Here is a 24591-nt window from a genome sequence, read left to right on the forward strand (position 1 = left end):
CTGCCCTTGCACATGGGTAGCCTCCCCCGTTAGTAACATCACCTACCAGAATGATACATTTTTTTTTCTTTTGGCCGCATCCCGATCCCCAGGGATCAAACCCGGGCCCCCACAGTGAAAACGCCCAAGTCCTGACAATTGGACCGCCAGGGAATTCCCAAATGGTACTTTTTTTTTTTAACCAAAGATGGACTTACATTGATACGTCATAATCATTCAAAGCCCATAGTTTACCTTAGGGTTCACTGTTGGTGTTGTACATTCTATGGGTTTGGACAAAAGTATAACAACATATATCCATCATTATAATACCTGTAAAAAACAAAATTCAACCAAGTAAATTTAAAGATCTAATTGGCTCTGTTTTAACTTACTGTGAGTATTTAACTTACTGTGAGTATTTTCACTGCCCTAAAGTCCTCCATGCTCTGCCTATTCATCTCCCCCCAGCCCCTGCAACCATGGATCATTTTGTTGTTTCCATAGCTTTGCCTTTTTCAGAATATCATATAGTTGGAATCATATGGTATGTAGCCTTTTCAGATTGGCTTCTTTCACTTAGTAGTATGCACTATGGTTCTTCCATGGCTTTCCATGGCTTGATAGCTCGTTTCATTTTAGCACTGAGTAATATTCCATTGTCTAGATGTACCACAGTTTATCAGTTTACCTACTGGAAGACATATTGGTTGCCTCCAAGTTTTGGCAGTTATGGTTAAAGCTGCTAAAAACATCATGTGCAAGTTTTTGTGTGCACAGAAACTTTCATCTCCTTTGAGTAAATACCAAGGGGCGTAATTGCTGGATCTTATGGTAAGAGTATGTCTAGTTTGGTAAGAAATTGCTGAACTGTCTTCCAAAGAGGCTGTACCATTTTGCATTCCTGTTAGCAATGTATGAGAATTCCTGTTTCTGCACATCCTTGTCAGCATTTGGTGTTGTCAGTGTTCTGGATTTTGGCCATTCTAATAGGTATGTAATAGTACTGCATTGTTGTATTAATTTGCATTTCCCTGATGACATATAATGTGGTGCATCTTCTCACATGCTTCTTTGCCATCTGTATATCTTCTTTGGTGAGGTGTTTGTTAAGCTTTTTGGGCTGCTTTTTATTTTTTATTTTTATTTTATTTTATTTTATTTTTGCGGTACACGGGCCTCTCACTGTTGTGGCTTTTCCTGTTGCAGAGCACAGGCTCTGGATGCGCAGGCTCAGCGGCCATGGCTCATGGGCCCAGCCGCTCTGCGGCATGTGGGATCTTCCCGGACTGGGGCACGAACCCGTGTCCCCTGCATCGGCAGGCGGACTCTCAAGCACTGCGCCACCAGGGAAGCCCTCTTCTGCCCATTTTAAAATCAGGTTGTTTGTTTTTTGATGTTGAGTTGTATGAGCTGTTTACATATGTTGAATATTAGCCCCTTATTGGTCATATAATTTGCAAATATTTTCTCCCATTCAGTATGTTGTCATTTTGTTTTGTTGACGATTTCCTTTGCTGTGCAAAAGCTTTTAAGTTTAATTAGGTCCCATTTGCTTATTTTTGGTTTTATTTCCTTATTGCTCCTTATTGCTTTAGGAGACAGATCCAAAAGGATATTGCTACGATTTATGTCAAAGAGTGTTCTGCCTGTGTTTTCCTCTAGGAGGTTTGTGGTTTTCAGTTTTAATTTAGGTATTTAATCCATTTTGAGTTTATTTTTGTATATGGTCTTAGAGAATGCTCTAATTTCATTCCTTTACAGGTATCCGTACTGTTTTCCAGAGCACCATTTATTAAAGAGACTGTCTTTTCTCCATTGCATATTCTTGTCTCCTTTGCTGTAGAATAATTGACCATGAGTGCATGGGTTTATTTCTGGGCTCTCTATTCTGTTCCATTGATCTATGTATCTGTTTTTGTGCCAGTACCATACTGTTTTGATTACTGTAGCTTTGAAGCATAGTCAAGTCAGGGAGCATAATTCCTTCAGCTCTGTTCTTCTCTCTCAAGGTTGTTTTGGCTATTCAGGATCTGTATGATATCACTTATATGTGGAATCTAAAAAATACAACAAACTAGTGAATATAACAAAAAAGAAACAGACTCACAGATATGGAGAACAAACTGGTGGTTACCAGTGGGGAGAGGGAAGGGGGGAGGGGCAATATAGGGATGGGGATTAAGAGGTATAAATTATTATGTATAAAATAATCTACAAGTATATATTGTACAATATGAGAATATAGCCAATATTTTATAATAACTATAAAGTATAACCTTTAAAAATTGTGAATCACTATATTACACACCTGTAACTTACATAATATTGTATATTAACTCTACTTCAATTAAGAAGCTGTACTGTTTCTGATGAAAACTTATTCAAGTTGTAAGGTTGTACCCTATTTATTCCCCTATTGATAGGCATTTATGTTTTTTCCATTACTTTGCTGTTATAAAACTGTTAAAATGAATAGCCTTGAGCATATGCCATTTCATTTTTTTGCCAATATATTTTTGTGATAGATTCTTAGAATGGGATTCCTGAATCAAGAGGTAAATGCATATTGTTTTACTCTGTACTCATTAAACAACAACTCCCCTCTTCTTTCCTGCAGCCCCTGGTAACCACAGGGATATAAAGTTTTTTCAAAAACCACAAAACAGAAACCCAAAATGGATGGGTATCTTTATCCTTATATCTGTGTCTCTGAGTTTTCAGAATAATATCAAGATAATTTTTCAATAGACAAGCTTTCTTGAATTACAGTTTATTAATCTGATTTTGTCTTAATTTTTTTCTCTGAATCACAAGAGTTTAGGTTCTCATAGAAATTTGGAAAATAAAGATACAAAGATAAAAATAAGAATCGTGCAATTGCACCAACAGAAGATAACCAGTAACCATTTCGATATGCTTCTTTCATTTTCCAGATTTTTCTTCTTCACTCTTCTGCTTGTTCCAGAGACAGCCCCATGTAAGCATGTGTAGTGGGTATATGCATATAGATATGTCTATATATGGCTCTCTCTCTGTTGTATGATCTGTAAGTATAAAGGCAGTATTATACTGTAAATTTCTACTTTTTAAAGTATTTTTAAATGACCATTAAATATTCTTCAAAAACACTCTATATTAGAATGAATGCATATTTTACCATATGAAAATCTCATAATTTAACTACCTTTTAATTGTTGTATACTTAGGTTGTTTCTAGGTTTTTGCTCTTTGTTAAGGATCAACTTTGTGTATAAATCTTGTCTGAGGAGTTTATTTCCTTAGAGCTATTTCTAGAAATGAGTTGCTGGGTTAAAGGGTGTGCTGGTCTGTATCAGGATTCACTGCTCTATTATTTGTGGTCTCAAAAACTGGAGCATGTGCATAGATTCACATGCTCCACTGTATGTATAGAGTTATTTTATCTTCTAATCATAGAAGAGCACCCACTTCGATCACCTAGAAGAAATCATTTTACTCACCAAACATTGTAGCAACCTTTTGTCATAGACCAGGATGAAAACTGAAGATGTAGTTAGACTGAGACCAACACTAGGACACAGTTAACTGATATGCTTAACTCACCCTTAGCAAGTGAGATGCTTTGGCTCCATTCACATTGTGTCATTTCCCCTCATCTCTCAGCACATTCAACGGAGGCCCCTCTGGACCAGACTTATAATTTAGGTTATTTTAAATATGTTAATTAAGGAGAGAGTAGGTCATTAGTATATTTGGTGATGGTCTCAATGTTCCAATTATTTAACATATTTGGGAACAAATTATTCTGCATAAATGAGCTTTGCAGATGATTGAGGATAACCAGTTAAAACAGTAGTTTGGGGTACAAAAGTTCCAATATTGCGAACAGATTTCCTGACTTCTTAATTGTAATGAACACATCAGTATAAATGAGTTTTTCTCCATGCATAGTGATTGGGAACTTCTGAAAGCAAAAGTCTTTCTCCCTAAACCAGAAGAGGATCTCAGGCACAAAGCCTTGCAGAGGTGAGACAGACACAGCAGCATCTTCACATTTGAAGGAGGGCAGTGCGAGGTATGGACTCTTCATCAACTGGATTAATACATTTTTAAAAAATGTATTTATTTTTGGCTGTTTTGGGTCTTCGTTGCTGTGCATGGGCTTTCTCTAGTTGTGGCGAGTGGGGTCTACTCTTCGTTGTGGTATGTGGGCTTCTCATTGCGGTGGCTTCTCTTGTTACGGAGCACGGGCTCTAGGCGTGCAGGCTTCAGTAGTTGTGGCATGCAGGCTCAGTAGTTGTGGCTCGTGGGCTCTAGAGCACAGGCTCAGTAGTTGTGACGCACGGGCTTAGTTGCTCCGCGGCATGTGGGATCTTCCCAGACCAGGGATCGAACCCATGTCTGCTGCATTGGCAGGAGGATTCTTAACCACTGTGCCACCAGGGAAGTCCCCGGATTAATACATTATTGACACTAAATTGCTTTTCTGATTCATAAAAAAAAAGTCTTTCTCCCTAGATTTATGTGGGATATTTTATCCCCTGTTGCCCATGGAGACCTTCAGAAGAAAGAAAATGGTTTTTACCCCATGTTTTGGAGAGTCTGAAACCCATAAGCTGTTTGGACAAGCCTTAATTGGATACCTGTTTTGTGCCAGGCAAGCCAGTGCTGGGCGTTCAAGAGGAGAGACCTAGGTCTTGCCTTGAGGAGCTCACTCCCGTGGGGAGAGAGTAACCTCAGAGTGTGGCACATGGATGCCCTGATGCCGCAGGCTTTCATAGGAGGCAGACAGGAGTTTGGCACCATGTAGAAATGAATTTGAGTCTGGCTTCCCCTGCTTCTTGGTTCTTAGCTTCTCTGAGCCTCAGTTTCTTCCTGTGAAGATGGGGACACCAGGGGTCTGAGGTTGTGATAAGATCATGCACCGGATGCCCTTAGCACACTGTAGCAGGTGAGATGTGACGTCACCTTAGGTGCCAGTATCTTTAGGAGGGCTTGGCAGTGGGGATGGGGAGGGGTCTAGGGTTCCACTCTCAGAAGTAGTTATGACTAATTGGGTAGGGCTAGCACCAGGGACAAAGGGGGACAGATGTGTGCCACGACTGTCATCTCTTTTTGATACTGAGCACCTACTGTGTACCTCTTTCCGGCCTCACAAGGGCCCTCAGAGGCCTTGTTGCCCTCGACCAGATGAAGAGCCTGAGAAGGGGAGGGAGTGGAGTGGGGGGCTTGCTCAGACACAGCTGCAGCTTCACTCCCCTTTCCCACCACTGGTGCTCTGTCTTTTACCAGAACTCACTCTGTGACGTTGAGCAAGTCTTTGCCCCCCTCGGGAGAGCTGGTTTCAGGGGAATCAGGGACGCCAGGCTTCCCACATTTAAAGTTTTAAAGAGCGTTCCAGTCCCTTCCCCTCCCCCAAGTCTCCTCCCGTCGGACGCCCAGGTGAGCTCTGGGAGCTGCCCGCAGGTGATGATAATACCAACAGAGTATCTCGCATTTGCTCCGCGACCCGACCTGTGCTAAACTCCTTGCCTCCGTAATTCTCCGCAATCCCCAATCCGAGACATCCCGGGGCCGAATTCGCCCCGCGGGCCCGGCCCCCTTTCGTGATCAAGATGCAGAGGCCCCGACGGCCTCCCAGCACCGCCCCACGTGCCGCCCCTGGCGGCTCCGCCCGGGTCCGCGCGAGGGAGACCGGGGGCGGGGCCTCGGGGAGGGGGTTCGGCCGGGCTCGGTGACTACACTGGCCCAACAGACCGCCCCACTCCTGCCACCCTCCGATGGGTCCACTGTCTTTGTGCCCGTCAGTAGGGCTGTCGCTGCTGCTGCTACTGGGACCCGGACTCGGGCTCAGCTCAGGTGAGTGAGGGATGGGCCCCCTCCAAGGACCCAGGAGTTCCTGGGGCTCCTCCAGTCCTCCCCAGGGTGCCAGGAGCCCTGCCTCCCCAGCCCTCCCAGGGGATCCAGGAGCCCTACAGCCCCCAGCCCTACTTTCTGTGGTCCACCCACACGTTGCTTCCCAGCTTCATGGGATCCCTGTCCCCCCGCACCGTCCCCCCTGTCCTCCCCTAGAGCCCCTCATTCACTGCTTCCAGGGATCCAGAACTAGCTCAGTCCTCCCCCAGGGCCTCAGTGTCCTCCCCCAAAACCCTCTCCACTCACTGGCACCCTCTCCAGTGACCAGACCTCCCCATCCACCTGGCCTGGTGCCCTGTGAACTGAGCCTTCACTCCACCTGTCCCTGGGGTCTGCAGTAGGACCACCAGGGGGACACGAGAGGCTGAAAGGAGCAGGGGAAGAAGGGGCCCAGCCCTACCTGGGGTCAGGGAAGAACGCAATGTCCCCTTCTCAACCACCCCTAGACGTCACCCTCGGATAGGTCCCCTTGGCATATTACCCACAGGGACATGTGCAGACGCCACAAGCACAGAGACACACAGGCACAGGACGCCCCCAGCCTCATCTGGTCACTCAGGTGCTGGGCTCACGGACAGGCTCACACACAGACACAGGCAAAGACACCGCGAGGGAAACGCACACACCCACACACCCACACTCAGGGATACCGAGACAGCCCCATATGGACACACATACAGAGAGAAGCACACACACACAAACACACACACACCCTCAGACCCACAGGAAGCCTGGACAGCCTTGGCACTCCCAGCAGAGGCTGTTGTGGGCAGACACAGCAAACAGCCCCCAGAATGACCTGCCCCACCTAAGCTGGCACGGAGGGAGTGTTTGCCTTGGTTACAAATCCAGTGCTGGGTGTCCACCCATGCCTGGGTTCTCCCTAGGGCTGAGTCCAGGACCCTGAGATGCCAGAGGGTGGGTCAGGTCAGGGTGGGGAGACCTCTGGGGACAGCTTTAGGGTGTGGGTTTGGAACTGGGGTCCTGTCAGATGTGCTTATTTCTTTTTCAAGTTTTTATTTTATTTTATTTATTTTTGGTTGCACCACGTGGCACGCAGGATCTTAGTTCCCCGACCAGGGATGGAACCCACGCCCCTGCAGTGGCAGCACAGAGTCTTAACCACTGGACCGCCAGGGAAGTCCCCAGATGTGCTTAGACTGGGAGTGTTCCATGGGGCTTGGTGGATCCAGGGGTCAAGGAAGCTTTTCTGAAAGCCCACTGCATGCCAGGGGATCCGGAGCTGCCCGCAGCAGAGATCTGTCCAGGCTGAAGGGTCATGCCCATGAGCAGACAGTGGCACAGCGTGACAAGGGCCCCTGTGGTCACATGGGGGTGAAGCAGATTCTAGAAGGAGGTGATGGGTGAGCTGGGTGAGGATGGGGTGAGGGCACTTGCAGCGTGGGGTGTATGTGACAGGCAGTTTAACTGGAGGAACAGGACATGATGAGTGGGGTCCATGAGAGAGGGTGCTGGAGCGGGGGGAGGGTCAGCTCCTGCAGGGCCTCTGATCAGTGAGGACCCTGAGCTTTACCTGGAGGGGGACGGGAGCCTGGGGAGGTTTCAAGCAGAGGTATGGGCAACTGGGGGCAGCACTCAGGAAGTCCTGTGAGAGGAGGACGGGTCATCCAGAGAGGAAGGCAAAGCTTTTAACTCTAAACTCGTTTTTACATTTTGTTTCTATTTAACTTATCTCCAGTCCCCTATACGAATATGCTGCTTTTCCCACTGAGGAAAAAACAAAATTGAGGGAATTCTCTGGTGGTCCAGTGGTTAGGACGCTGAGTTTCCATCGCTGGGGACACCACTTTTATCCCCGATCGGGGAACTAAGATCCCGCAAGCCACGCGGCACAGCCAAAAAAAAAAAAAATTGAATTGAATTGAATTGAATTTTGGTTTGGACTCTTCAAAAAAGTCAGCATGATAAATTCTTGTTCCAGATAAAAAGACTTGAAACAGACATGATGATTAAAGGCAATGCAAAAATCTCCTCTGGATCCTCAGTCCTGGAGCAGTGGGCAGAGAGCGGGTTCCCAGGAATCAGGCCGACCTGGGCACGAGTTTCCGCTCAGCAGCTCACCAGCTCTGAGACCTGGGTTGGGTCCTTTTGCTTCTCGTAGCCTCAGTCTCTCCATCTGTAAGTGGGAGAATAGCCACCCACGAGACAAGGAAGTTGACAACAGATGTCGCCTATAAATTGGGGAGCACAGTGCCCAGTGCAGGGCGAGGTCCCAGTGATAGCATCTCCTTACCGTGGCTGATTGTGTATTTTGACTAAGCGCCAGAGTGGACTCATGGCCCTCACCAGAAGAAGGAGTGGCTCTGGGATTCTCTGATGCCCAGCTCACAGCAGGTTTGGAGGCCCCTTACCCCGAGCAGTGGACCCCTTGATGCCCCTAAGCTCTGTCACCCTGGCAGGCTCCCTTCCTCCTTGGGCAAGGAGGAAGGAGCACTGGATTGGGAGTCAGAAGCCCCCAGTCAGGTCAGGTTCTTGTGGGCTGTGTGACTTTAGGGTTGTCCTTCCCACCTGGGCCTCCTCTTTCTTCCATGTGAGATGCAGGGGTTCCAGTCGCACCAACTATGTACTGCTATGTGTCACAGCCACATGGGGGATCCAGAAAAATGGCTGGGATGTGGCCGCAGGGCCTCCCCGTGTGGGAGGAAGCTGTGCCGGGCAGTGAAAATAAGAGATGCAAAGGGCCCTGAGCCAGAGTCTGGAGGGCAGTGGTGGGAGCAGTGGAGACCCAGGGAGAGGGAAGCCCCCGCAAAGGAGCCCGCCTTGATGGCAGGGACTCTGTTCAGCTCACTTCTGATGTCCAGTGCCCAGCACGGGCAACTGGACAGACGTTTGATGCGCGACTTGCAATCTGACTCTGTCTGGAGTTGATAAGGGCAAAGGATTGGGGATCAGGGCATTCCAGGAAGAGGGAACAGCCTGTGCAAAGGCCCAGAGGTGTGAGTTGTTTCAGATGCTGTGGCTCTGTGACCTGTTTTCTCCTTCATGGCTGCCTTGAAGGTATTGATAACAATAGTTAGAGCTCATTGTGTGCCGGGTGCTTTACATGCATGATCTCATTCCATTCCTGGGAGTGAGATCCCCTGATTCCCCTGTTTCACAGATGAGGAAACCAAGGCACAGAGAGGTTGAGCTGTCCAAGGTCACACAGCTAGGAATAAGAAGCAGGATTCAAACTGAGACAGTCATCCAGGCCCTTTTCAGGCTGCTGCCCTTCCCCAGAGCCAGGGCAGCCCCCCACCTGCAGCCTCTAACATTTGTCTCCCCCTACCCACCCCAGCTTCCCAGAGGTCACATGTGCACCGACGTGGGCTCATAGAACTGGCAGGGACTGTGCACTGTGCTGGCATCCGCACCGCCATGGCCTACATGAACTACGGCTGCTATTGTGGCCTGGGTGGCCATGGCCAGCCCAGGGATGCCATTGACTGGTGAGTGCATGCTGGGGCCAGAAGGTTCCACCCCCTGGGGTCAGGAAGGAAATATCACCTTTGAGGAAATACCCCAAAACGAGGTTGGGGTTTGGGCTAGGAAGATCCCAGCACGCGGTACTACTTGCAGGCAGAGGGCATCCTGGGCAACACGGCCAATGAGGCCAAACTGTGGTGCCAGCTGCCCCCCCCCACCGTCTGGCCATGGAGTGATTGATTATGTTAGCTGAAAAAAATTGCATGTCATTGATCAGACTTATTATGCATCAGAACTGTTCTGAGAACCCCTTCAAGTCCTCACAAAACCCCATTTCAGAGATGAGGAAAGTGAGGCACAGAGAGATCAACTTGCCTGGGGCCACATAGAGGATGAGGGGTGGGAACTGAGATTTGAACCCAGGCAGCCTGGCTAGATTCACGCCCCCATCACTGCCCTCTGCTGCTGTGTGAGAAGGGCCAGTTCTGTGCGAGGCTGCAGGCTTGGATCTTGCCACGACTTCCTTTCATTTGCCCTCAGGGCCATGGCCATCCGTGGAGGCAGGTATGATGGTGATCCTGAGGCTTAAAGAGACACAGCCACTCACCATTTCCACTTAGTGCTGGTGGGGGGCAGGGGCGTGGAATGTGACTGTCTCTTCCGAGCTCGGAGGATGTAGCTGTCACTGACAGGTTTTTATCCAGCCTCGTGCCTTGGAGGCTCCTGCCATGGGCCCTGCCCTCCCTCCCACACTCTGGTTGTCTAGTTCCTGCACATCTTTCCAGGTGCAGCCCAGGCCTCACCTCCTCTAGGAAGCCTTCCCTGAAGCCCAGCTGGGCCTGGCACTTCTCTGGCTCCCAGAAGCCCCTCTCCTTACCCCACATCTCAGCACTTCTCGCCACACACGTGGCACCTGGTGGCTTGTCTGCCTCTCCCCGCCAGACTGGGAGCTCCTTGAGGGCAGAGTGGAATCTGGCTGACGTCTCCCTGCCAGACCCTACTGAGGGGTCAGCGCAGGGTGGGGCTGCTGGCTGGCTGGAAGCAAGAGCAGTGGATGATTGCACGATGGACAAGTTTACAGACATTGGTGGGTGTTTCTCAGGGAATTTGTATGTTATTATTATCATTACTGTTGCTTTCGAGGTGCTCTTCCGTGGCAGGCTGGACACCAGTGACAGCGTGGGGAGCAGGACAGAAATGGCCCCGCCCTCACAGAGGTCTTGGTCAGGGAGGACAGCTGCTAATCAGTCTTCTCCCTAATTAGGGTCTCATCAAAAACCTGCCCGGAGGGAAGGAACCTGGGTTTAGGAGAGGGTGTGATCAGGAGACTGTCAGAGCCTGGGGAGATGTGGGATCTGGATGGCATCCTGGGGGTGGGGCGGGTACTCAGGCTGAGACCTAGAGCAGGAAGAGGGGGCATGAAGTTCTCCCAGGCAGGGGGCAGAGTGTTGGCAAAGTCAGGAGATGGGGAGGGTGTGGCTCGCTCCAGGAACAGAGAAGAGACCACTGTGGCTGGAGCTCGGAGCCTCAGAGAGTGAGGCAGGCAGGGGCCAGGCTGGAGTGTGGCAGAGGGATGGAGGCAGCGCAGGACACACTGAGGTCGGTGGAATTATTTCCCAAGATGGGGATTCTCAGGGAGAAGGCTTGGACCAGAAGATGCTGTCACCCTGTGGGTCCTCACTCACCCGAAGTTCTGGCACAGGAGGGTGGCCAAGAGAGCATCCCTGCCTTCACCCACCCGGCGGTCTGCCTTCTGCCACCCACAGGTGCTGTCATTCCCACGACTGCTGCTACAAACGTGCCGAGGTTGCTGGCTGCAGTCCCAAGATGGAGCGCTATTCCTGGCACTGTGTCAATCAGCACATCCTGTGTGGTGAGTTCCCAGCATCAGACCCAGTAGCAACCACTGGCTGGAGCATAGAGGGACTTCCAAGTATAGGCAGGGCCCATCTCTCCCCATCTGCCCCAGTCTCCACTGTGCCCTATTGTCTGCCTGACATTGAGGCCAAGTGTCAATTACTATAGCTCATTTCTCCTGTGCTGTTGATTTTGTTATGGAAAAGGAATATTTCTATCAGACCCAGGAAAACAGAAGGTAGGTCAAAAGGCTGAATGCTTCAAGAAAAATGGGAATGGTGAGCCCATTTATTTGTCAAAATGAAGAGTACACCTGGGTCTGATGTATCCCCTTTGCTTCGCTCATTAGCACTGCCTGCCCCAGGGGATGTCTGAGTTTGCAAACCCTGGCCTCTGGCCAACAGCTTAGTCCATGATTCAGATTCTGTGACGTTGCCAAGCCTTGATCTCTCAGGGCCTCAGTTTCCTCATTGGTAAACTGGGGGCGGAAATCAAGCCGGCCTATTGTAAGGATGAAGTGACAGTGTCACTGTGCTTCATGCCTAGTAGATGTCATTAATGTCTGGTGAAGAAATGACCCAACACAGAACCTCCGGTGAAGATGACCAGGCACTATTTCACTGAGCAGGATTTGGGGAAGGACAAGAAGACAGTTCTGTGTAACCCTGAACCCCCCAAAAGAAAGTAATTTCTCTTTCAATTTTCTTTTAATCCTTCTAATTTTGTGAAATTAGGAGAAAGTCTCAGTTCAGTGTTACGTTAGCTGAAACATCCCTGGGTCACTTGCTGGTCCTTTTTAACCAAGAGAGTAGGTTTCTGGCTTATAACGTTATTCAAAAACCATTCTATTCCTAAATTTAATTCTGGCCTTAAAAAAATTCTTCATTATCTATCTATCTGTTTATTTCTCTCTCTATCTACCTATCTATCATCTGTCTTTAACCACAAGCAGCGTGTATTTAATGAGGATAATTATAACATAATCTGGTATCACTGTACATTTTACATGACCGGCCACTTCTTTTTTTTAAAAACTATTGTTAACTCGCTCCATATCATTTTATTTATTTATTTGTTTGTTTATTTATTTATGGCTGCATTGGGCCTTCATTGCTGCACACGGGCTTTCTCTAGTTGCGGTGAGTGGGGGCTACTCTTTGTTGCGGTGCGCAGGCTTCTCATTGTTGTGGCTTCTCTAGTTGCAGAGCATGGGCTCTAGGTGCCCGGGCTTCAGTAGTTGTGGCTCGTGGGCTCTAGAGCGCAGGCTCAGTTGTTGTGGCGCATGGGCTTAGTTGCTCCGTGGCATGTGGGATCTTCCTGGGCCAGGGCTTGAACCCATGTCCCCTGCATTGGCAGGCGGATTCTTAACCACTGCGCCACCAGGGAAGCCCAGTCTTGGTACTCTTGTTGAAAATCACTTGGCTCTTAGATCAGTGATGTCTCTGAGCCTGTTTCCTTACCTGGAAGATGGGTGTTGCAAAGATGGAAGAAGTTTTATAACGTGATAACCAAATTGGATGGAAGTTGTCACCTTCTTCCCTACCCTCTTCTCCATCCCTCATCCTCATCTGAACCTCTCTCTGACCCCCACTACCTCCACCTGAGAGAACTGAGGATCTGGTGTGATTCTCCACTAAAACCCCAGCTTCTGCAGACTTGTTCTCCTCTAGAGGGAAGGAGGCTATCCTAAGGGTTACGTAGAAAGATGTTCTTAGATATGCATGGATTCGCAGCTGTATATCCTCTGAGTCTGAATTAGGAGTTGGCACAGAGCAAAACTGAATTAATATGGAGACATAACATCAAGGACTGAAAACGCCCCAGACATCATCTCATCCAACCCTCTCACTTAGAATTGGGGAAAATGAAGCCCAGGGAAAGAAGTGACTTGCTTAACATAGTGGTGATAAGCCCACTTCTGGGCATATTCCCTGTCCCCAAACTGCCCCCTTCCACTATGGGTGGAGAGGAGAAGTGGGCCTTGAATGGGAAATGTGTTAAAGACCTTTCTCTTCTTCCTTCAATCATTTTTACAAACCATGTAAAAATGATGTTTGTAAAATATTTATTGGTGTGTCTGCTGGTGGAGTCTGTGACTGTTTGCAGAACTGCCCTCCCTGAACCAAACGAAGAGAACCAAAATATCTATTATGCATTTTTTTTTTTGCTAAAAATATTCTTATTCTGTTTGGAAACATTCTGAACATAGTTGTTTGCTTAATTATAGGTGTGGCCCATTTTCCATTTATGGGCCTGACTTAAATATATATTTTTTCAATGTTAAGCATATAATAATATTTACTGGCAGGGCTTTATTTTAAACTTAACCCTTGGGAGCTAGGTTTCCTCTTCAGTTTTTATTATTCTTGAATAACATGAAGCTGTTGGGCTCCTGAGGCCATGGAGCAGTGAGACCCAGCCTTGCTTTTGAAAGGATCTTTCTTGCTCAGGGAAAAGGGTGGGAGCACAAAGGAGGCATAGGCAAGGTCAGCTTTGTGACCTTGGATAAGTTACTAAATCCCTCTGAGCCTCACTTTCCTCATCTGTAAAATGGGAATAATAAAACTCTGGTGTTGGGTTTGTATAAGAATCAGAAACAATGTATGGCTTTTCTGTATTCTCCCAAAAATTATTATTGAGAATCTACTCTGTGCCAGGCTCCCTGCTAGGTTTTGGGCAAAACAGAGAAGCAAGGCTCTGTGGTCTAAAAAGAGGAGAGCAGTAAATAGCATCTGTGCCAATTGTTTTTACAAGTGCTGTGTCGGAAGAGAAAGCAGTGAAGTATTATACCAACTACAACATAGATGAACCTTGAAAACGTGAAGCTCAGTAAAAAAAAGCCAGACACAAAAGGTCACCCATTGTATGATTCCATGTATATGAAATGTCCAGACTAGGCAAATCCACAGACAGAAGGCATATTTGTGGTTACCAGGGACTCCGGAGAGCGGAATTGGGGAGTGACTTAATAAATATGGGGTTTCTTTTGGTCTGATAAAAATGTTTTGGAACTAGATAGAGGGGATGGTGGCAGAACATTGTGAATGTACTGAATACCACTGACTTGTCACTTTAAAGTGGTAAATTTTGTTATGGGAATTTTGCCTCAGTAAAAATGTATCCTCACCCCAGAATGCTCAGGGGTCAGAGAAGGTCTCACTGACAAGATGCCATTGAAGCAGAGACTTGGGGAATGAAGGAGTCGTGGGAAGAGGTGGTGGGAACAGCCAGTGCAAAGGATGAATGTCTGGGTGGTTTGAGGAGGATGAGGCTGGAGTAGAGTCACCCAGGGAGAGAGTAGTAGGTGATAATAGAATGATGAGGGCCAGATCCCCCAGGCCGTTGGAGGCTTTCCTTTGAGGGAGATGGAGAGCCAGGGAGGGTTTTGAGCAGAGGAGGGACATGATCCGATCTGCATTTTAACCGTAGTGCATTTTTGGCTGCTGCATAGAACATATGCTGGAGGGAGCAAGGGTGGAAGCCAGGCACCTGTATGAAGCTGTCCCAGGGATCTGGGTGAGAGGTGGCTTGGGCAGGTGGTGGCAGTGGAGATGGTGGAAGGGGGGCTTCTGGACATGTTTGGCTGGAAGGTGGAGCTGAGGGACTCGCTCATGGATGGGGGAGGGAAGGGGAACTGGCTGGAGTGTTCATGCGAGTCACCCTGTCCTTAGACAGCTGTCCTCCGCTTGCAACCCTGGAGCTTCAATGGCTCTTTCCTCAGAAGTCCCTACCCCACCAGGTCACATTGCTCCGAGGGTGTACATGTCTCTGTTGTGCAGCGGCCCCTGGAAATTTTACAGGCAGAAGGGCTGGCTCCTGCACCAGCTGGTTCATTTACCAATTTTTACATATTTTTATCTATCTATCTGTTCATCTGTCCATCTGTCTATCCATCCATTTATCCACATGCTTTTTCTGATTCAAACCTAATCCACCTTTCTTGTGAAAAATTAAAACATTCCAGAAACACTGTAATGTAGAAAGTTACACTCCATCCACCAGAGTTAACTAGCTTCTGTTAAGTTTGGCATCTTTTCCTCCAGATTTGTGCATGTGTAAACAAACAATAACAAAAATCAGATCACACTACGTATATTTTATTATTTTTTTCACTTAATATAGTGTCTTGGACATCTTGGAACATCTAGGTCAGCCTCATTCTTTTAAAGCCAGACAATCACCTATGGCAGAGTGTCTCCATCTTGACACTTTGGACATTTGGGGCTGGACAATTCTCCAGTGAGGGGGCCGTCCTGGGCATTGTAGAGTTTAGCGGCGTCCCTGGCCTCTACCAACCAGATGCCAGTAGCACCCCCAATCCCCCACGTGACAACCAAAGATGTCTCCGCACACTGCCAAATGCCCCCCGGGGGCCCCAACTGAGAATGGCCAGTGACACGAATGTACTTTATTTTGCAGAGACCATGGCTGTTCCTAAGTCTTTGTGCACTTGTGAGAGGGTTTTGTAGCATGGAGTCCTAGAACTGTTGGGTCAAATGGTGTATCTGAGGTGCCCTTAGAATTTATATGTAGAAAGGACTGGAGAGCAGCCTGAAAGGGGGTTAGAGAACTTGTCCTGGATGGGTATTTACTCGGCAGGAGCATTTAAAAAATGTAAATGGTGTTTATTGTAGAGGCTGGGGAGAGGCTAAAGGGAGACCTGGTAGAGATTAGGGAGGAGGAAGGCCACCAAAGTCCCCACAAGCCACCTCCTTTCGGCACTGAGTGGTATAGGTATTTTAAGTCTAACAAATAATGTAAACTAAACTTTGAAATAGCTGCCCTTCAAATTTGGTTAATTGAGATTGCTTTTTCCACGATGAAAGCACCGTATGGCTCAAAGTAGAAGAGTTTCAAATTACAAAATGTAAAAGTTTGGTGGGAAATAAAACTTCATTGACACTACCCAGACATCCATTTGATTAACCTTCTGGTGGTGGTGGTGGTGTTTTGTCTTTTTTGAGTGCATAATACATAAAAAACATAGCAGTGTGTTTTGTACCCCTTATTTTCCTCTTAAGTATAAGCTCTTTTCCATGTCATTAAAACTCTATTAAAAGAATAGATATATGTATAACTGAGTCACTTGCTGTACACCTGAAACTAACAAGATCAACTAACTAAACTAACTAAATCAACTATACTCTAATATATATATATATAAAAACTCTATTAAACAATCCTCTGTTACAAACTTGAACTTGTAAGGGTGGGCGAGTGCCCCGAGTTGACACCCTACTCCCTTCCTGCAGACAAGCCAGGAGGCCTGGGGTTGGGCAGAGCTGAGTTGGGGCCCAGTCCCCACACCCCTTCCTGGATTTTTCCTCTGTAAGGTTGGGGTGCCAATGGCACTGCCCTGAGAGGACTGGGTGAGATGGGGACCATAGAGCCAGCTCTTTGCCCAGTGCCTGGCTCTGCATAACTGCACAGTTAACGCCAGCTCCCATCATCCTGACTTCTTCTGTTGTTATCCATTTACTGAATTATAACCAAGGCAGTTTTTCTTTTCTGGGCCGCGCCGCGCCACATGGCTTGTGATCTTAGTTCCCTGACCAGGGATCAAACCCGGGTCCCCTGCATTGGGAGCGTAGTGTCTTACTCACTGGACCACCAGGGAAGTAAGTCCCTGGGAAGCTTAATAAATGAATTTAAGGGAGAAAGATTTTCCCTCTCAGTCCTTTGTTAGTTTTTCCAATTAGGCAAGGAGGAAGTATCAATTGCACGATAGTCTGACTGCTAGAGAGGGTAAACCTCTCTTACACTTGCTAATCTCCCTTTTTCTTTAAACCAAGACACTCCAATTTGGGGGCTCACAGCTTTCAGGTGGGCAACAGCATTTAACTAGACTTTGATATCAGGACTTTATCTTCATTGGTTTTTGTTGTTGTTTTTGCTTTCTTTGTTTTTTAGTCAGTTTCTTATATTTGTGGTATAAGATTTTGGTTTTCCATTTATGTCAGTGATAGAATTTATTTGATGCAATTTAATACCACTTAATATAATTAAATCATAATTTATTTAATAATTGACTGACTATTAGAAATAAAGGGGATTTAAAGCTAGCATCTTGAAGCTGCTATGGGTCTGAGTTTGGGAAACCCTGTGTGCAGTCATGCAGATAAACACCTTTAATCAACTCAGCTCATTACAGAGGGTCCCGGGCCCCCTGCCTCCTGCTTGACATCCCCCACCCCTCCCCCACTCATCACTCCATCCCCTCCTGGTGCTGCCAAGCTCTTCAAGTGTTGCCCTGAGAGAAGCTGATGAATTTTCTGAGTCTCATGCTTCACCTTGCTAGGATCTCCATGGAACTTGTGCATTTTAAGAGGGGATCTTTAAAGATTAGCTGACAGCTTAAGGAGGTCAGCTGCAGCTCATAAGCACCTGCTGTATGCTCTGGATTTTACTGACTTGGTCTCTTTTCATTCTCCCAACAGCCCTTAGAAGTAGGTACTTTTAGTATCCTCATGTGGCCCCTGTGGAAACAGCCTGGGAAGGATGAAGTGATGTGCCCAAAGGAACTATATCCATGGCCAAGCTGGCTACCTCCAGAGTTCATGCTTCACTGTGCCTCTGGAAGAAATTTGGCAAGATTTAATAGTGGGTGTTTTTTTTCCCCCCATTTTGTGGATAATTAAAAAACCCACAGTCAAAGGCAGATGACATATCCATAGCTGTTATACCTTCTAAATTAATAAGATACAACTTGAAGATCACAGAGTCTTTCCAACCTAAAGGAATGACTGTCTAGCAGTGGAATTCCCAAGGCAGAAGGAGATTTATCTTTGGGTGGCAACCTTTGCACCTCTGTATAAGGTAGGCCCAGGGTGGAAGGAAGAGATGGAATATATGATTGTTACCTAAAACAAACTATTTTCTTATTCAGTATCATGTCATGTGCATATAATGACATTTTACTTCTTCTTTTCCAATTTGGATACCTTTTATTTCTTTTTCTTGTCTGATTGCTGTGGCTAGGACTTCCAATACTGTGTTGAATAGAAGTGGCAAGAGTGGGCATCCTTGTCATGTTCCAGATTTCAGAGGGAAGTCTTTTAGCTTTTCACCATTGAGTATTATGTTGGCTATGGGAACAAACTGTTCTCTTGAAGGAGCATCTGAAAGAGACCTGGAGAGAAAAGGCAAAGAAATGCAGGTAGAACCAACATTGATGGAGTTACACGCATAGGGCCAAGCCCCTGCCGGGCACTTTACATAGGTTTTCTCACCCATGCTTCCCAATAAACCTGCAAAGCGGATGGTGCTCCCATCTACATGAGGACTTGGCTCAGAAAGTTTAGGTAAGACCACACAGCTAGGAACTAGCAGAGAAGGCATTCTGAAAAAAAAAAAAAAGCCTGGATGGTTCCCAGGCACCTACTGCTTATCTAAATGGATCCTTAAATGCACTAGTGTAATACTGACGCAGAAGAGAAGCTAAAAGGGCATATGGACTTTGGACTTCCTCTCTGAAAACACTCCCCTGGCAACTTCAATTTCCTTTTCTGTAAAATGGGCTGAACATCACCTCCTTCGGGAGTTATGACAAGAGAGATAATGTGGTGAACTGTCAAAGTGTCAGCCATCTGCAATTTATGCCCTTCCTTGTCCCCAGCTTTACTGGCTTCCCTTGCATTTATCTTCAAGTCTCTCCAAGTCCCTGCTCTAACCTCAGTTTTCCCACTTCTTCCAGGACCAGTGGAGGACAAATGCCAAGAACTCATGTGCAAGTGTGACCGGGAGATTGCTTACTGTTTAGCCAAAACTGAGTACAACTTAAAGTACCTCCTTTACCCCCGTTTCTTGTGTGGGAAGGATTCGCCCAAGTGTGACTGACTAGCATGACTTGAAATGTCTTTTTTGCACAAGGAAATAAAACTTCTTTTTGCGGATCAACAGCCTTATTCAGTTCTTTGCAGGAGGAAGCTGGGGCCAATTGTTAAAGCTGAAACCCTTGTGTTTGCTTTCACTCCTGTCCCGAACTTGGGGCTGGAGCCAGTTTGGTTTCCAGCTTAATGTCAAAAGTCCCACGCCTATTTTATAAAACCACAACTTTATGACTGTATTTATGACTGTATTAGGTTTGGTACCATTTGAGGTTCAACCTTTATGAAAAGAGCTGAGCCTTGTCTTCTAACCTGCTCCCGATGGCAGGTAGTCAAAAGTGAGCAAACACCTACCATGCGCTTGGCCTTGCTTTCGATTCTGGGTTGAAGCAATAAACAAAATGGCCACATGATGCCCAACCTTGTGAAGTTCAAGTCTAGTAGTTGTTAGCGCGAGTCTTCTGCCCTATCCCACTCCACCTTTAACAACAGTTAAAATTTATTTCCTGATTACAAAAGTAGTACCTATGCACTGCTAAAAAAAATAAATTAATAAAAAATAAAAGTAAAATTGAGAAATATATAAAGGAGAAAACACCCCACTCCAGTTCTCAGTCCACAATAACCACTTTTAGTATCTTAGTGTGCTGCCCATCGGTCTTGTCTATAATGTGTTAAAAGTGTAATTGAGACTCTATACTGTATGATTTTCATAAGCTTTTTTCCATTTCTCCATGTCTTTAAAAAAAATCTCTGGAAACTTCATTTCCAAATGTATTAGATACATTTCCAGCTGTACTAGATACTATTTTATAGACTGCTACCTTTTGGACATTGGTGATACTTCCTATTTTTATCAATTACTGATGTGGTGAGGATGCTTGTGAATAAATCTTTGCCCCCCTCCCACCCTTTTATTATTCCTTAACTGAGATTTGCAGAAATGGAATTCTTGCATTAAAGGGTCTGAATATTTTAAGTAGACTCCCCATTTTGACACACCAAGCCAAGAGGGTCTGAGGGCGGAGAGGCAGCCGGTGGCCCTGGCTCTGATATGCCTGTCCCTCCTGCAGGCGATAAGGAGGGAGAGCCCAGCCCAGCCTGTTTGCTCTCCACCAAGACTGCTTTGCAATCCCCACCCCAGACAGAGCACGCGTGGGTATTACTCATCTTTGAAGCATGATTTGGGGAGTGGGTGGGGATGGTGTGGGGGGAGGCCAAGGGGGGGGGGCAGGTGGGGAGTGCTGGACTGGGAGTCTGGCCTGGGCCCAGCTCCACCAGTGCCACCCAGCATCCCTCTCTTCATCTGAAAAGAAGAGTAACCCTGCGAGGCATGAGGCCAGGGACATGAAGGTATTGCATGCAGATCGGCTGGGCTATCAGCGTCTCCGGCAGGTCACGAGGGTTAAACAGGTAAAGTCAGGCAGCCTCAGGGCCTGATGAACAGACACAGGAGGAAAGAAGACATTCTCCCTCCTTTCACTTAAGAAACCTTCCGTGGCTCCTCCTCGGCTCAATGTCCACGTCAGGCTGGGGGACTTAAGTGTGACCAGTAGGTTGTACTGAGCAATGCAGATTTTCTTCATGCTTCCTAAACAGTTTATTTTTCTCTATATAGAAGTTTTACCTGTATAAAAGAATCTTTATTTTTATTTCAAGTAACTTCTTTAAACTTTCAGAAGCAAAGTTTGAGTGAAATCTTCAAAGATACAAAGGGTTAATGAATGGTTCATGGAGTCACAAAAAAACATTTTGGATGCCAGCTTATCTCTGCAGGGCCAGTCTTCAGGTTGACCGCCTTTCACACCTGCTGCTGTCACACTGGAAGGGAATCAAAGGCCACAGTTCATTTCATATTTACAATTACAGCACTTGGAGTAATTATACTTGTTGTTTTATACATCAGAACAGAGTGTACGGTGGGAGGTCAATGTACAAAATGTTTCCTTAAACAAATGGACTAGCCTGGATTTGACAAATTAAATTCGTAAAAACAAAACAAAGTAAACCCCAAAACAACAATTTTAAGTAGCACTGAAGCAGCTCGGCCTGATGTGAATTACTCTCCATGAAATGCCTGACATCCCACTCAATTCCCCCAGAAAAAGAGATGCAAACTTTCAACGATTACAAGTAGAAAACAGTGATGGCAAGTCTAACCACCATCATTCTAATCTTGAACTGAATCCTTTCAGAGGCTTAACTCTGAAACCGTGTAGCAACTCTTAAATAAGACAGAGTCGTCAGCCGGATTTTGGTTTTTCCTCTGTGTTTTTTATATGCAACTGCCATGCCTATGACAAAATCTCCTGTTCTCCTAAACTTAACTTAGAGGACAGGCCTGGGCCTGGGCTCAGTCTCAGGGCTCCAACTTGCCCTGGGAGCCTTGTGTCAGTCTCTGAGGTTATTAGCGCAAGCGGGACTGAGACCCACTCCATGTCCTCTGAGAACCCTGGGTCCCTGCCAGGTGTCGTGGACTGGGCCTCCCAAGACCCCACGAGGAAGGTGGCTGGGTGGGAGGCACGGTGGCTTTGTCAGCCAAGCGCTGGGGCGCCAGTCCCTGCTGCCACAGGCAGAGGGAGAAGACCTGGCTGTAGCCTTTGACAGACAAAGCAGCACCTTGTTTACCAGGGGCAGAAAATAGGGTGTCCGCTCCCCATCCCCCTCGCCACACTTAAGCATCAGAGCTTGGCTGGCAGGGAGGCTGGAAGAGTCCCTCAGAGGCTGGGCAGCGTCAGTCACAACACTTGGGTTTCTAGCCGTCGGACCTCCTTAACCACGTGATCAATGTTAATAATTGGGTTAAAGTACAGGGCCCAGTAAAACAGACAGTTGCAAACAAATTGAGGGATGAGGGGCCAGAACATGGCCACAAAAAGCCCCTGTGTTGATACTTTCCAAAAGTGGCTCCACATCCTCTGAGGCACAGTCCTGAAAAAGGAAGAGAAGCATTTGAGAGGCACAATAGTGATGGCGTTTCTAACGACAGCGCCGAGGCACTCAGACCCTGGGCCTTTGCCTGATGCAGTCTGGCTGCCAGTGCTGCAGAGACCTTGTTTCCTGTCCCCAGTGCCCCAGACATACCTTTCCTGACCACTCCACCTTCAACTCCCAGGACGCAGCCTAGAGGGTGCCTCCTCAGGGCACTGTCGCCCAGTCCCCACGCCTGGTCCCACAGGCGAGGCCTCCCTAGCACAGTCCCAACTCCACCTGCTTCTTCGCTGGGTCGCTCTTGTACGTATTTAACATAATCTTTTCTCTGCTAGGCTGTAGGCCTTCAGAGTATAAACTGTCTTCTTTACCAAAAGATCTGCGGTGTCCAGCAGAGAACCAGGGGCAGAGTAGGGGCTCAATCAACTGTGCCTGAATAAGTGAGTTCACTGAATTGAAATAAATGAGGGAGAGTCTTGTCAGGTTCTCAGAACTTTTTATAAGGCTGCTCCTGATGGATGAGGCCAAGACCCCTTCACGTCATGGGCTGTTTCAGGCTGAAAGGATGCTGGTGTGCTGATGCATTACTTCTGCCTGCCCAGCAGCCATACCCTGTCTTCTGGAAGCACCTTTTGAGTTTCCCTTTAGAGTGTCTCCCTCTCCTATTCTCTTCCATGTGGTCTGGTTGGGGCATCAGCTAGCCCCTGGTTGGGGGAGAGGCTGTGAGTGCACACCTGCATCTGGACACGGGGAGCCCACAAACCCCTGCACTTGTGGTGGGTTTGGGGTGGCAGGGGGAGGCTGTGACCCAGGCTGGGCCAATCAGAGCAAACGCATGTGAGCCTCAGGCTTTCACAAGCCTCAGAAGTGCTCTCTTTCCTCCAGGGCTGCTAAGCTGCTCAGATCGACACCCAGAGTGATCAAGGACCCCCAAACAAAGACGTTGTTGAGGCTGAACAGAGCTGTAAGGGGGGGGGAGGGGGAGGGAGGGAGAGAGAGAGAGAGAGAGGGAGAGGGAGAGAGGGAGAGGGAGAGGGAGAGGGTGGCCCTGATGACAGCATTTGGGTCTCTGGGTCCAGCCATGCAGGAAGCCTTCACTGGGCATGTCCCTTGGTAGGAAAGCCAATTTAGGTTGGTTTCTCTCACTTACAACCAAGAGTCACTTGACTCAGTGACTGTCTAGTCCAACTCTCATTTTATGCATTAATCCAGAGAAATTATCACTGTTCCAGCTGGTGGCAGTGCAGGATTAGAACTCATGCCTACAGAATTCCTCATCAAATCCCTTTATGCTCTGCCACACTGCTGCTTTCCGTAAAGTACCCTCTTCTTCTCACTTGTTTATTCCTCAATTACTGAAGCCCGTCACGCCCCGCGCCGCAGGAATTAGCCAGCACATCGCATGGGGAGAAGGCGCATGGGACGCACTTTGACAGTGAGCGCCACCAGAGCCACCCCAGCCCCAACACAAAGGCATTTTCCTGTTTGCTGCTTAAGCAGTATTTCTAAACCAGAGCCCGGGGCGTCTTCTCGAGTCTGAACAACACTCCACAGAGGACTTCTCCTCCACTTGGTATTTCTTTCCCAGTCTCTGTTGCTCCAACCGTCTCCTACATAAAAACACACTTACTTCAGTTCACTTCTTGACCAGGTCCTCCAAAAGGAGAATAATTCCAGAACTGAGAGTAACATGGCATTGACGATGAGAAACCGTGACGTCCAGTAATGGACCTCCAGCCAGTCCCAAGCAAATTCAGCAATCAGCTGGTATGGAAGGAAGGAGTACTTGACAAGGAATTCTCTCCACTGCTTCCATGTGGGCTCTCTAAGATCCTTTAAAAATAACACACAAGTAAATAAAACTACATAAAAATGGACACAAAAAATCATGAGGATTGACTTTTACACAAAATACTGTGGTTATCCCAGTGAGTTTTACATTTATTAAAACATACATACACATACACGCATATGCAACAATCTAAAATGAGATTTCCATCCACAAACTCACCTTGTAATAATTAATCTTACACTGGATAAATGTTACCAAAGAGGCTGAACTGAGATGCTTGTTATATAATTGTGGAAGCTCAGAAGTAAAAAAAAAAATCTAAGCATGAGTAATCTAAGCATTATTAATAATGAGGTTGAAATGAATAAAAATTAACCAGCTTTACAATTTCTTCACCACTGCAAGGGTAGCTCAAACAATTTCAATTCAACAGCTCATCTGTGGTAGAATGATAACAGGTCATGGGAAAAGTAAACATATAGCTTTAAAAAGTAATTTTGGGAAAATGAAAAATTTTCCTTACAGAATTAGCAGGTAATCTGTAACAAGAGCATTTAAACAACTCATAAGCATCCAGAGGCTAATGAAAGCCAAGCAAGACTGTGCACAACGGAGCAGACACTGAGCATCCCAAGAAGAAAGTCAGCGTGATAAGCGGGCAAGGGTTGGTGGGGCTCTTTAAAACGGAAAGGTCAGGGGGTCTCTGTGCTCCCAGTCCAGCAAGGGCAGGGAACAGCTGAAAACTGGGTAATCAGAGAAACACTGTGCAAAGGGGCTAACCTGCAGGCTTAAAACTACACCCAAGGCTGAGGTCAGTTAGGCAGGTATTTGATTCAAGTGTTTAGAAAAGGGTCTTTGGAGATTTAGGAATTCTGTTTCAAC

General features: G+C 47.0%; 2 protein-coding genes across 2 annotated transcripts in view; one reads left to right on the forward strand and one right to left on the reverse strand.

Moving 5' to 3' along the window:
* Positions 1–7765: 7765 nt before the first annotated feature.
* LOC113626173 (group 10 secretory phospholipase A2) lies at positions 7766–19086 on the forward strand. Its single transcript, XM_027117329.1, has 4 exons — positions 7766–8232; positions 9176–9326; positions 11070–11176; positions 18854–19086. The coding sequence occupies exons 2-4, from the start codon at positions 9256–9258 to the stop codon at positions 18994–18996; spliced, it is 321 nt and encodes a 106-aa protein (XP_026973130.1). The 5' UTR covers positions 7766–8232; positions 9176–9255; the 3' UTR covers positions 18997–19086.
* A 1521-nt stretch (positions 19087–20607) lies between these two features.
* The window catches only part of BFAR (bifunctional apoptosis regulator), a 28800-nt gene continuing 24816 nt past the window's right edge, over positions 20608–24591 (reverse strand). The window contains exons 7-8 of the mRNA XM_027117330.1: positions 23548–23750; positions 20608–21917 (exon numbers count right to left, since the gene is read on the reverse strand). Of these exons, the coding sequence (XP_026973131.1) occupies positions 21725–21917; positions 23548–23750 (396 nt within the window). The 3' untranslated portion in view covers positions 20608–21724. The remainder of the gene's footprint in view (positions 21918–23547; positions 23751–24591) is intronic.

This window comes from Aethalodelphis obliquidens, unplaced genomic scaffold (genome assembly GCF_003676395.1).
Source record: "Aethalodelphis obliquidens isolate GAN/ISIS:26980383/991018 unplaced genomic scaffold, ASM367639v1 scaffold18, whole genome shotgun sequence".
NCBI classification, from domain to species: Eukaryota; Metazoa; Chordata; class Mammalia; order Artiodactyla; family Delphinidae; genus Aethalodelphis; species Aethalodelphis obliquidens.

Bases quoted from the DNA above. Each gene is read 5' to 3' on its own strand.
- LOC113626173 (XM_027117329.1), top strand. From the start codon at position 9,256: ATGGCCTACATGAACTACGGCTGCTATTGTGGCCTGGGTGGCCATGGC. The intron at 9,327-11,069 runs GTGAGTGCATGC...TGCCACCCACAG, and splicing joins CCCAGGGATGCCATTGACTG to GTGCTGTCATTCCCACGACT. The intron at 11,177-18,853 runs GTGAGTTCCCAG...CACTTCTTCCAG, and splicing joins CAATCAGCACATCCTGTGTG to GACCAGTGGAGGACAAATGC.